The sequence below is a fragment of the Lolium perenne genome, chromosome 3 (genome assembly GCF_019359855.2).
Source record: "Lolium perenne isolate Kyuss_39 chromosome 3, Kyuss_2.0, whole genome shotgun sequence".
Classification (NCBI taxonomy): domain Eukaryota; kingdom Viridiplantae; phylum Streptophyta; class Magnoliopsida; order Poales; family Poaceae; genus Lolium; species Lolium perenne.
The window spans coordinates 340,972,147-340,985,316 of NC_067246.2; the positions used below are offsets into that span (position 1 = coordinate 340,972,147).

At 44.4% G+C, this 13,170-nt stretch overlaps 1 protein-coding gene, 1 long non-coding RNA gene and 1 pseudogene across 18 annotated transcripts; 2 read left to right on the forward strand and 1 right to left on the reverse strand.

Moving 5' to 3' along the window:
• Window positions 1-283: 283 nt before the first annotated feature.
• On the reverse strand, window positions 284-2,441 carry LOC139838304 (cationic peroxidase SPC4-like; annotated as a pseudogene).
• A 1,068-nt stretch (window positions 2,442-3,509) lies between these two features.
• On the forward strand, window positions 3,510-8,486 carry LOC139830057 (uncharacterized). Of its 17 annotated transcripts, none has more exons than XM_071828753.1 (9): window positions 3,512-3,983; window positions 4,063-4,126; window positions 4,843-4,888; window positions 5,678-5,703; window positions 5,850-5,895; window positions 6,004-6,090; window positions 6,842-7,067; window positions 7,200-7,315; window positions 7,849-8,486. In XM_071828753.1, the coding sequence occupies exons 4-8, from the start codon at window positions 5,681-5,683 to the stop codon at window positions 7,304-7,306; spliced, it is 489 nt and encodes a 162-aa protein (XP_071684854.1). In that variant the 5' UTR covers window positions 3,512-3,983; window positions 4,063-4,126; window positions 4,843-4,888; window positions 5,678-5,680; the 3' UTR covers window positions 7,307-7,315; window positions 7,849-8,486. The 17 variants fall into 17 exon arrangements, 7 of the variants coding, with proteins under 7 accessions (XP_071684857.1, XP_071684856.1, XP_071684854.1 ...); XM_071828752.1 differs by having other exon boundaries at window positions 4,072-4,126; XM_071828756.1 differs by having other exon boundaries at window positions 3,510-4,126; window positions 6,842-7,086; window positions 7,849-8,485.
• A 999-nt stretch (window positions 8,487-9,485) lies between these two features.
• Window positions 9,486-10,469, forward strand: LOC139838663 (uncharacterized). Its single transcript, XR_011756435.1, has 2 exons — window positions 9,486-9,546; window positions 10,030-10,469. It is a non-coding gene; the product is annotated as an uncharacterized lncRNA (long non-coding RNA).
• The last annotated feature ends 2,701 nt before the right edge of the window (window positions 10,470-13,170 follow it).

The window sequence follows — 13,170 nt, forward strand, 5'->3', positions numbered from 1 at the left end:
ACGTTAGCACGGAACGGTCAACTAAACGGGAATCCTGCCGTCTTAGCTGCTTCTGTGCGTTTCAAACAAGGACTTGGAGAAAACTGAGGAAAAACTAAGGAGCTGGAGAAAACTGAGCACAACTAAGGTCCCGAGGGCACGAAAATAGAAATCCCTTTTTTTTGATATTTGAAAATGTGTGTAAGATGTATTTTAAAATTAAGTGAGCATAGCCGTGAGGGAAAATACCACAAAGACGACAACTTATATGCGGGCACATGCCCTTTGTTAAATAATAGTCGAATAAAGGAACAACAGACATCAGTCATATATTGAAAATAACATCAAATATTCATCTCAATTTTCTAGTCGTCATTCGACACACCAAAAACCATCTCGTGATTATTAAACTGGTCGAGTTGCTCAAGAAACTAAACACACATGCATCAACTGTGGCTCTCAAAGCCCAAACCATTACCACACGGCTCGCTAATAAAGCTACAACTTTGGGAAGAAAGTACGTAGGCTAGAGATGGATGGACTGAACCAACCTATCCACAGCGCATATCTACAACACCAAGCTCTGGGCGGCCTCGGTGACGGTCTCGAGCACGGACCACGGCAGGTCGTCGTTGGTGCGGCCTTTGTTGGGCGCGGAGCAGTCGTTGCGTATCTGTCCCTGGCTGCCGGTGAGCACGTTGATCTGGCCCATCTTGACGACGGAGAAGACGAACTGGTCGAAGAAGGCGGCCTGGTCGACGGCGAACCTGGTGACGGTGGGCTTGGTCCTGGCGTCGGTGTGCAGGTCCTGGTCGGAGGTGAAGAGGCCCTGGCGGTTGAGCAGGTCGACGTAGTACTTGTTGTCGAAGACGTTGGGGGTGCGGATGTCGTTGTTGGTGGTGTTGTCGGTGTTGAGCGCCGGGCAGGTGAGCCTGAGCTGCGACGCGAACCACTTGTTGAGGGTGACGTCGTTCGTTCTGCGGGAAGAGGCGCTCCTGGAAGGAGGTGCAGTGCGCGCCGGAGAGCGCGACGAGGTCGTTGGCGTCCAGGCTTGTGATCCTGGCGAGGAAGCGGAGGAGCGTGTACGAATGAAACGTACGCGCGCTGGCTGGATCCCAAATTCAGAGCGCCGCGCGAGGATGTGGTTGCATGTTGAGCGTGTGCATTTGGACCACGCGCGCAACGCAACGTTGCCGTCGCGGCTGATAAATTACGGAGCTCGATCCGAATGAAACGTACGCCATTTGGACTCATTCTTTCTCTACCGCTTGCATTGCGTCAGCCGGACAGCTGGCCAGCCGTGAAATCTGTCTGTCTCATTTACGTGTAATTAGCCACTCTGGCTGGCTCCGATCGAATCATGCACGGTCACGTACGTACGTGTTTAATTTGCGCTCCATCTGGATCGACTAGCTGTACATCCTTTTTTTTATTTCTTCTTTCTGGATTTGAAGCCCACCCGCGAGAGATACGTACTCCTTTTAGAATTACCGACGCCACGCCATTTTTTCCTACCACTGCCCGGTGCCCGGCCGCAACGCTGGCTAGCTCGCGCGCGTGGGTACAAGTACGATACCTAGTACAAATAAACACCAACCCGAAAACAAGAAACCGGGAAAATTCTCATGGTTATGTTTACGCCGGTACATCCATATCTTATGCCGCTGACATCATGAATAATGGCGCTTCCACGAATTAAGGATTGAGATATATATATATATATATAGACCTAATTAAGATTTAAGAGCATCTCCAATCGCCTCCTCCAAACCGATTTGGGGCTCGCCGGACAAAAAAAAAAAAAGCTTCCAGCCGCGTCCCCCAATGCCGTTTTTTTGTCCGGCGCGGCCCGATACGGTGTCCAGCGCCCCGAGCCCGTCCCCGTCCCACAGGGGACGCTCCAAGCACGCCGGACACAACGAAAAGCGAGGCGAAGCGACGCAGGCCCGATGCGTCACCGGCTCGGAAGCCTAAAACCCCGTCGCCTACCTTTGGTCAAGCGACGTTAATGGCGTCCCAGTTTTTCCAGGCGACGCATGGACACGTCTCGTCGTGCATGGCCCTGTGGCCGTCCGCGCCGGCGTTATTGCGTGCAACCACCCGCTGCCGCCGCTGTACATTAAGAGGCCCTGCGGTTCGTCCCAATCTCTCACAGCTCCCAAACCTTCTCGTCGCCGCCCCCCAGATCTTCTCCTCGCTGCCCCAAGCAATGTCGTCCTCGTCCGCCCGCAAGATCGCCGCGGCGGCTGGAAGATGGCCATGAACGGCATTGGCATCCCGCCACCGCCGCCGCCGAAGCCAGGCACGGAGCAATGGAAGGACATCATCATGGCTCGGTGGGCTGAACTCAGCGCCGAGGAGCGGGCGGATCCGACCTGGGCACCCAAGAACAACGACAAGTGGTGGGCCACGTACTTCAAGACCATGTACGACGAGGAGATGCGCAGCACCGATGGCCTCATCGGCGGGCCGAACAGCTAGAGCAAGGACGGGCGTGCCTGGTTCTTGGGCGTTCCGGGGCTCACCCGCGAGAGCGTCATCCGCAACGGCGCTCCTAGGTTGGAGGCGCCGCCCTCACCGCCACCGTCTCCCGCAGCGCAATGGCAGCCGAGGAGGACCTCCTACTTGTCCTCCTCGAACTCTTCTTCCTCAGGACCGGCCCGATAGACGCCGTCCTCATCGTACCGCTCGGCGCCCTACACCGTTCCTACCCGCGTGAAGGAGGAGCCGGTGACGCCCGTCAATCTGAGGCGAGGCGGCAGCGGCAGCGGCAGCCGGTGCTAGCAAGAGAGGCGGGGCGGCGCCCTCCTCATCCCGAAGCCGGAGGTGAAGGAGGAACCGGAGGAAGCGTCACAGGCGGCGCTGCTGGCGGAGTACGAGCGGCAGCAGCGCCTCATCGCCAACAGCGACGACCCCGAGGACTGCCCAGGGCTGCGAGCGGCGTGCTTGGCGTCGCTGAACGACAAGGACGCCTGGAGGAGCGACCTGGACACGGCGATCGCCATGTCCATCCGCGACTCTGGCAAGCCGCTCGTGGACCTCACCCACGACGACGAGGCAGGACCAAGCGGCCTGGTGAAGGACGAGCCCGACGAGCGCGTCAAGCAGGAGGTCATCACCGACGACATGTACAACTTCCACCAGTATTACGACGCCTCCGGCCGCCGCAAATACATCTAGATTAGGTTTAGTTTAAATTTAGTCGAATCGCATTCGAATCTATGTAAATTATGCTAAGTTTGGATGAATTTAATCGAATTTCGCTCAATTTTAAAAAAATTCCAAAATTTTGTTTTTTGGAGACGCGACCGGGGAGCGACGTCCCACAAACACGACACGAACAAAACACGTCCCCCAAATGCTCGATCCGGCAACGGTTTGGGGGGCGTGCTCTAATGTTGACTCCACATCAGGTAATAGTTGATGACAAAAGGTTGTGCATGTCTTGGTACTATTACATACGGAAATATATATATGCTCAGTACACCCGGAAGATGGAAGGAACCCAAAATGACGAGACGGACGTGAGAAAATCAATTTGCTGCAGTTTCCGAAGCGACACCGAAATTCAATTCAAATCGACACCGAAAATCCCCCAATTCAATTCAATTCAATTCAATTCAATCCCTCACGACTCCCCTCCCACTCAACCAGCCGCCCAAAAATCCCCCGCCGCCGCACCTCCGCTCGCCGGCGCTGCCTTCCCGGCCGATTTCGCAGCTACCCTGCGCCCCCAACCGCGCCCTAGTGCTGCGCCGCCTCTCTTGCCGGCCGGAGCTCTTCGAGGGCGGCGCATCCCAGCCGGAAATGGCGCGCCTCCCTCGACAGCCATCCATCCGGCCGCCTAGTCCCCGCGCGGATACTGCACCTCTAGCCGCGCCTCCGCCACCATGACAAGAAGAAGGCCACCACGCTGCTGCTTTCCCCCGACGGCAACAGCCATGATGCCGGGAACGACCACGAGCTGCTGCTCATCGGCGCCCCGCCTCCGCCGCAGCACGCCGGTGAGCACCCCCTCACGTGCACTCCCTGCACCTCACCTCCGCTCATAACCGTGCTGCAATGTTTGCTCCTGTATGTGAGGTGGTGAAGCACAAGGAGGCAGCCAGGACGGGCAACAGGAACGGTCGCCACGGCTCATAGCAAGGTGCCTCCCTGATGGACTTAGTTTGTTCCTCTTCCAGATGTTTCAGTTTCAAAGTGATTGTTTCCTAGTCCTGAATTGTTGTCAGCATTTCAGGACATGTGTGCTGGTCTTGCGATCGATTAGGAGTGGCTACGTTTAATTTTTTCCATGTCTACATATTTATGGTGCTGCTCCTAGCTAGTATATTTCTGGTCTATGATTTACGTTAGGCCGGTTCAAATTGAGTTTTGATGATTTTTCAGATCAATTTGCGTGGAGACATTCCACATGACAAGTATCTACCCTTATGAGTAGATAAATTATGAGGCATTGCTGGTGCTCACCGTCATGTCACCTGCGGATCTTCATCTCAGCTCTTTTTTGGTTAAGGTTATGCTAATCGTAAAGAACAAGAAAGTTATATTTGCCCACCGTTTGATTAGCTTATTTTGGACAATTGACTACTGTTCTCTGATGTTTCGGTTACTGTCGAGCAGCTCTAGTGTCTAAAATAAATATGTGGTCTTCTTGCTATATATCCTCTTAGAGCTGATACTCATGTTCCTGATTCTTGTATATACTCAATTTGGTTCTTGCGCTCTTACTTGGATAAGATAATACTTGACCTGGCATTTTAGTTGATTAGCATGTAATTGGCAGTAGTTAGGCCTATCAATAGTTTCTTGTTTACCTCAATGGTAAAGCATGCTTATGCAAGACTCTCTTGTATTCTGCAGGATGGAAGGAAGCAGTGGCAAGAGAGCATTTGAAGCGTCGATATAAGCTACTATTCCCTCTTCTTCTCCCTGCCTCTCTTTTTCTCCCCGCCTTCCTCTGCATACCCGTTCCTCTCTTATGGTGTGTTTGTGTAGTACTGTGTCTAGTGTTAGGCTGTTAGTTCTCTGCATTTATCCCTTGTGCTAGAGGTGGTGGCTGATGTCCCATGTCCTTGTCTAATTTAATCTCACTCATTTATCATTGCTAATTGGGTCTAAACTTGATGTACTCTCTCTGATCCAAAATAAGTGTCGGCGACTTAGTACAAACTTTGTACTAGATTAGTACAAAATCTCCGACATTTATTATGGATCCGAGGGATTACTATACTTAGTGGCAAGCTAGCTCAGTGGTGGCACATTGTATGTTGTTTGGAAGTTCTGCAATCTGAATGTATCAATTTCATTTTGGTGTTAAATTGTTCGTCCTTCTGGTTTGTGCACCAGCATGCTCTACTACACACCGGCAGTTAGTTTTGGGTGCTAGATGTAGAGATGAAGTTCCTGGAATCATTTAAGGCCTTCCTTGTATAGTTTTCTTACATCTTGATTAATTCATTTTGTGCCATGAAGTATCTGTAATCCAATTCCAGTTGTGTGTTGCAAAATGACCTTAGTTATCTTAGGGGATAATCTTTATTTTTGTTCTTTCGTCCTGTTACAAATTCATACGTTTAGAAATTGTTTGAGTCATTGGAATATTGTAATTACCTCTAATGGGTTGTAGTATTTGTTTTAATCAACATGCATCTTTACCGAATACTAATCTTCTTTATTTGTTTTACCCATATTGCAGTTGATGGACAAGGCATGGACACACAAGTATGCCAGAATTTTTCCTTGATGTGATGCAAAGTATCCTACTTGTGGAGTTGACAGTCGAGCTAGGCAGCATGACCGGCTGTGCTCGTTGGATACTCATGTATATGAGTAGCAAAGTCTGACAAAGATCTCATGTGTGATGCAAGATTGGGGTCCGCGGATGCCCTCTGCATATGTTGTGGTCAAATTGAGGTGACAACCGGGAATGACATCTCCATCTTGTGAGTAGACGCCATTGTTTTTCTTTGGGTGAAAAATCTACAATAGAGCTGACCATCACCTTTGCTCTTCTTGTTGGAGGATAACAAGGAGGATGAGAAGCTTTCTAGCACCTTGGTTAGCTCAAGTGATGCTATGGTTGCAAGCAACGATCAACGAAGGTTTCAGGTTCCGAAGCCTGTCGTGTTGTATATGTAATGTTCCGGGATGGGATAGTATGGTATTGCAGAAAACTTGCGCGCTAGCTGCTGAGCATCAGTTTTGCCTTGACCACGTTTATTTGAGGAAGTTCTGGTCGGTTGTTTGTTTGTGTGTCACACATGGGTTTCAGCGGTGGTCTTTGTTGAATTATATGTTTGATGTGTAGGTTTTTATTTATGTCCAAAAAGAGGTGAGGTATCGGTGAGATGTGACTGGTTGGCTCTGTGCCACGATGGTGGCAGATTTTTCTGGTTGTCGGATTTGGCTAGAGATAAGCGGGATTACTGGGATGTCTAGGGAGTAGTGCGTACTTGCCATTGAGAACACGGAGCGTTGATTCGAGTGAATCACATAGTAATTTTTTTATTTTAGAAATGCTTCTTGTTTCACTCTACTATCATGTGTAAATCTAATTTTGTCAGTTAGATGCTTAAATTCAATAATATTCCCTGTCTCCTTGTGTTCTTCTTCTTCTTTTGGAGTCTTGACTGGTTGATCATAGCATGTTCCTGCATATTTTTTAGATTTTTTAATCTTGAGAAAATTTTTGGAGAGGGATTGAGTAGGACCGTGTTAGTGTTAATCCTCTTTCTTTTATGTGCATGGAAATATGTGTATTCTTCATGTCAGGTTTTGGATGAATATTCCTGAAGAGTATTTTTCTTGATATTTATTTGAGTGTTTTTATCTTCACATTTTCTTATTATCCTGATTGCAGGCTGACAAGATTTGTCTTGATTCCATGGATGTTCAAACACTTAGGAAGACAATTTGTCAAGAAGTATTATGTTTTCCTAGCCTCAGAGGCTATTATCAAGCCTTCAACACCAAGTTTCTATGGGCCATCAACTTCCACCTCAAGCTCGTAGACATTGGCATCAAAAGGTTCCTCGAGCTGTGTTTGGAATCATGTTTAATGTTTAGAACTAGCCATGCTTGTACATGTAAGGTCAAGAATCATATGTATGCCATCGCCAAAAGTTGGAGGTTTTTTCATGTTCAAACACCTCTATGCTTGCATATAGAAGTTGAGAACGTTCTCAACTGTTAAATACATGGTCTTAATTTTTATGCAGGCAATGGCATGTACAGGATACTTGGGCATAGATGTACTGCAACAGTAGTAGGAGAGAGACGTCGGCAGGGCAGTATCGTGAGCAAGCAAATTCATGAGTGGCTCTAGGATACCAAGGTGATTCTTCTGTATCGAACTGGAATAATGATGTTTATTAATTGTGATTTATTTGTTAAGTAATTGTGGGAAATTAGATTTATCTCTTTCCTGATTATGCCGTGCTCTGGGTACTCTGTATGTTCCTTCTGCATGTCCTTAGTTTCTGTCAATCATGTTGTTATTTTATTACTTTCAATGTATATGTACCTAGCACTCTTGCGAAAATTATTTTTACCTATTCTTTTTTTTGATGGGAATGTATTCCATCACGGTAACATGTCCAAGTGAATCAGAGTTTCTTAGTTGCCACCAATACTTGCTCCCAGCGCTGGTAAATTTCATTCCTAGGCCAGGGCTTTTGAGAGCATAACATCTTCTATTCGTCTACTTAACCTCTAAAGGATACTTGGGTTACAAAGTTATTTTTATCTCTTTTAGTGTTGTTATTGCTGTATAAAAGTTTGCCATTGAAATTTGAAAAATAAAAACTATGGTATTTGAATATGCTCATTCTAGTTAAATTGACCTTTGTACTTCATATTTTTTTATAGGATCATATTGTGGGATCAACTGTTGGTGTTTAGAAGCTCGATGAATTGACCTTTGAATTAACTGCGAAGCAAAGCCAAAGGACACCTCCATGACGTTGCTCAGTGCTCATCGACATCGGCACCCAATGGCAATGTTACTTCTTTTAGCCTACTGGGTGATCTGCCACTTCTAATATGTAAGTAGAATCTTCCTGTTGCGCTTCTTTCGTTATTGTGCACTTGCAGTTCTAGTTCACTTTTGTAGCTTGTGTGATTGATGAAGATAGTTCATATAGTTTGCAAGGCAATTTGTGAGGCTGTCTTGTACACCTGAGAAGCCAATAAGAGGTTGAATGTTGATTGTTGTGTGATCCAACAAGTGTCATTTTTTGTTGATCCTTGGTAGTTGTGCAAATTAAGTTAATTTCCGAGCATTCACAATCTTTGGAGCACTGCATGTGAGAGCATTTGATATAGTGACATGAGAAGAATGAAGCGTTATCTTGTATAACAAGATGTACGTATTTTCTTTAGGGTAATGTTGGTGTGTTGTACTCCCTCTCTCACAGTTTATAAGGCACGCGCGTACCTCTAGGTCGCAAATTTGATCAAGTTAGCATTAGTTATATGTTATAAAAATTATATCATTATAAAGTTTAGATGTTCTATTTTCTAATGATATAATTTTTGTATTATATAATTTAAATTATATAGGTTAAATTGATGACCTAGGGGTACGCGCGCGCCTAATAAACTGTGAAGGAGGGAGTACAAAATTTGTTGATTTCTTTTTCAAAGTAGCGATGTTTATGTTGTTTCTACATAACAAGTGAAACAAAATATAAATGTGTGCTTACATGAGTTGTGATAGTTGAGTTATGTACAAGTGTACATGGGTATCTGGTTATAGAATGGATTACTTTTGTCCAAATTATTTTTCGAACCACTGGTTCTATTATAGAACTTCTATCCACTGGTTTTGTTAATGTCTTCTATCGTAGGAAGGCAATGAGTGTTGCCTTCCACTTTTGTTAGACTTGTGCACTTAGAGTGGGATTTTTTTGGTCAAATGTCGTTTGAGCTGTGTGATTTATGAATGGATTGGACCTGTTTGTTACACAAATTTGAATATATTTCTTGCATGCAATAATGATATGCCCAAAGGGCCGCCGGTTCCCTTTGAATCCGTTTGGTGCTGAAGGTTATGATACAAGCATTTTGTTGTTCAACTGAAGTATATATATCCAACGAGGTGTTTCGTCAAGTACCTAAAGGAATATATCAACGAAATGGTTGACTGGTGGAAGAAGTCCCTAGAAAGTAAGGGCATCGACTTGGTGAAGATGAGTAACCGACTGAACAACACCCCTGCGTGGTGGTACTGGTTGGTGCATAAGAGGCTGGATTGGTGCCTCCGTATGATGCTGCTACTTGGATATGTGTTTGTTATAAAGAATCAAAATCTTATTACTGATGAGTAGATCCTTGTGTCATTTGAATTTGGATGGTCATGATTAGAACTTGAATGTTTTCATGTTCTTGAGTCCATGTTAATAATTTACATATACCAACTGTAGTGCTGATCAACTAGATAGGCCTAGTAGTGTGTGATGTTAATTATTTCTTGATTATAATCTGGTGATGTGCATGCAGGTCATCAACCGTGGCGGAGGGGCATCGTCAACAACGTGCAGACACTGGTCCGACGACGCAGGAAAGGTAGTTTTCTTTGTCTCCATTCTCTTGTGCTCCACAATTTTGGTGAGAGGTGAATGAATTATGTATGTATTTTAAATGTTTCAAGGAGGAGTTGTGCAAGCTCTATGCACTTGTATTATTTTATCTGTGATGTAAATGTCAAGGAAATAGGAGTTGTCATGCCAAAATTTTGAATTTCTAAACAAACCTTCTAATTAGCTGATTGACTAGTACTTTTATTTGGAGTTGCTATCTCAACTGGTATGAGAAAACGTCTACGCAAAGAAAAAGAAGAAACTGATTGAGTTAGCTAGCTAGCGCGGTTTGGTATGTTGACCATCTAGTATTTATACATGGCCATTTTTTCACGGTTGATTTAGTTTTGTTGCAACATGTACCTAAAACATTCATCTTATATTGCTAGATCAATTGGGCATGATTGATGCGCTGTAGCAATTTTGGTTGTACTATTACATTTTAAATTTCCCCGTCTTCTTTCTGCAGCTGATGGATGGAGTTGAGCTGGCGAGCTTCTTCTTCGACCAATGTGGAGCTTGTTTTTCTTGTTTGATGTTGGCAAGTCTAGACGATTTGTGTCTATCAAGTGCCTTTGCCTTTGCCGTAGCGTAGTATCGCACCTTATTTATATTAAGCTGTTGCTTGCTCTCTGTGTGCCCCAACAAGTGTAGTAATGGTAGTAGTATTAGCACTCTCCGCAGCAATTTTCATCACAGTCTTTGCTTAGCTCTAGCTATTGTTTTATAATTCATGCAGTTTTGTAACTATGTTTCAAATGTGTGATCAATGAAACTCTGTATTTGGGTTGTGCATTTTTGTATTGCCCAGTCGGACAAGAACGTGTAAAGCTAAATTAATACTTGTATATATCACTTTTGACAAAACAATTCATCCACTTCTGAGCTTTATCTTTATTTTTCTGTTTAGCAATTTGCAAGTGTGCGTGGATAATAGAGTATGTATTGTGCATGTCAGATACCTCATGTCAGCAGGACACTTGGTGCAACTTACCGGGGCCCTACCGATAGGAGCGGACTCTTAACAGATTCCTAGATTTTCTATGAGTCTGATACAATTATATCGTAAGGATCTTTAAAAACAAGATTTCATATGTACTACCTTCGTTCAAAAATAAGTGTCTTAGTTTTATCTAGATACGGATGTATCTAAACACATTTTAGTTATGGATATATTCGTATCTACTCCCATCGATAAAAAGATGTCTTAACTTCGTCAAAAGTTTAGTTATAGATATATTCGTATCTACTCCCACCGATAAAAAGATGTCTTAACTTTATCAAAATTTAGATGTATCTAGACCCATTTTAGTATCTAGATACATCCAAATTTTTCTTAGGGAATTGAGACCACTTAGTTTTAGATGGAGGGAGTACATTATTCATGAATCTTGAAGTATAAATCACCGGTGAAGACTGTACCGCTTGGCATAGGACCGTAGCGAGTCGATCGAATATGCTAGTTTCTACATTAATTTGGCAGCAGGATCACACAGTGTGTAATGCATCACCCAATGCAGATGTGCTAAGGAGTTGGAGGACTGAGGTTGGTGATGCGCACGATGCACTATAAGTGCCGTTTGGTCTACTCTTGGCCCATAACTAGCCTCCGGAAAATGAGCCATCGATAACAAGGGGGAATGAATTAACCACCGCATGGACTTCAGCTCCTCGTTTAGGGACGTCCATGCCATGTCAGCAATCCATGTGATTAGCCATCTAAACCGTCCATTCTTTCCATCAAGCAACCAAGATGAGCGCAATGAGAGAACCGAAGAGCTCATCTCTGTTCCCGTTCATAATTTTACCTCTCCCTAGTACTTCAAACCTGGTTGGCAATCTCTATAAGTAGAATCCCATCGCCGTCCACCGCGTGTGGTTAGCGCGTGTGACTATGACTTAGACTTTGACTTTTAATTGTCGAGGAGAGCGAGAGGAGTCATGCCGCCGACCGAGCGAGTGCCATGGCCGGGTCACTGGAGATGGATATGGAGATGGTGACGGGCATCTCCGGCGGCAGCGGCGTGCAGAGGAGGAGGCAACTGGTGGCAACGGCTGAGATGCAGCACCAGGTAATTGATCCTCTATGTGTTTATTTCCGTGAATTGGTTCTTGGTGGATGAACAGAATTTCTCGTTTGCAAGATCTTGGCATGCTAATTGATAAATAGGCAGCCACATGATTCAGTTTGTATTATGTCATCTTTTACCACTGGTATGTCCAGATTAGAGCCCGTGCCACCGGTAAGGAAATAGTCTATAACTGTGGTGTACCATATCTTACCTACCGGATCATTGTTGTTACTGGTTCAGCGATCCCACAGGTTCTTCTATTCTCCTAGCCTGGGCATAGATTAAATTGTTTATACATGTCGACTGCTTGAGAAAATCACAAGGTGGTTTAATTTTTGATTTCCTACTAGGAATTACCCAGCCGGAAGACGAGAGTGATTTTCTTTGGGATGCCTGAGCATCTCCTCTTCTCAATCATATTTGCCAGATCTTGACGTGATCTATGCAGCAGGTATTAGCGCATCCATCTCCCACCATGTGTACTTCAGTTGTGCTGATTTGGATTGTGCATGTCCTATTTTTTTCTGGCCGTGATTCATTAGTCCTTACTCCGGGTTCACAAGATATTCATGTTTACTTATAATGATTTTGAAGGAAAGTTGGGTGAAGGCTCAGTTAGATACATATTATGCTAATTCAGTTTACGTTATTGTCTACTAACTTGCAGGGGTTCAATTGGATGCCCATGTGATTTCCAAGTTCAGTAGTTGTTCGTTTCTACAGGGAGATCATGATTTATGCAATTTCCACTCTTAGCTTTTGCTCCACTATTCTAATTGTTAAGATCATGTCAGAGAAGTGTTGTTTTGTTGTGTGTTTGGCTAAATAATATTTATCATTCACATGCTCATTTTTCTGCAGCTAGCTATATTTATTAAGCATTTACGCTATCCTTGTAAGTACATCATATTTTGTGAGCAATCAGTTTGGATAGTGTGAATATTATGTGGCTATACTTTATTTCTACTCAGCTCTTCTCGCAAGAACTACTTTTATTTTGCTTGCTGAGCTGATATCACATAACATGTTTTCTATGTTGGCACACATTGGCCCATAACAAATATACCACCTCCATCTAAAAATAAATGTCTTAATTTTATCTACATACGGATGTATCTAGAGTTCTAGACACATCTTGGTTGTAAATACATGGAAAAAGTCGAGGCATTTATTTTTGGATGGAGGGAGTATGAACCAGATTTACATATAGCCCTTATTAGCCATATTGTTAACAGATCCTTATTCTTCCCGATTTTTTTTGTCAGCATCATAATTGTCCTAAATAACAGTTCTGTACGGATAGTCCGATTTTACTCTATTGATCATGGTCTGTTATTTTCCATTCAATATATTGGCTAAAACCTCTAGATGTTGTTCAGCGGCATTCCAAGTTCGCTAAAAAAAATTGGACATTGGCCAGAAGATATCAACGTAATATTTATAAAGAACTGTACGAGCTCCACATTTGTGCAATGTCCAGAAGTGTTAAGAATGATTATGTCACCTCTGAACATGTGAATTTTGATTATGCACTAACC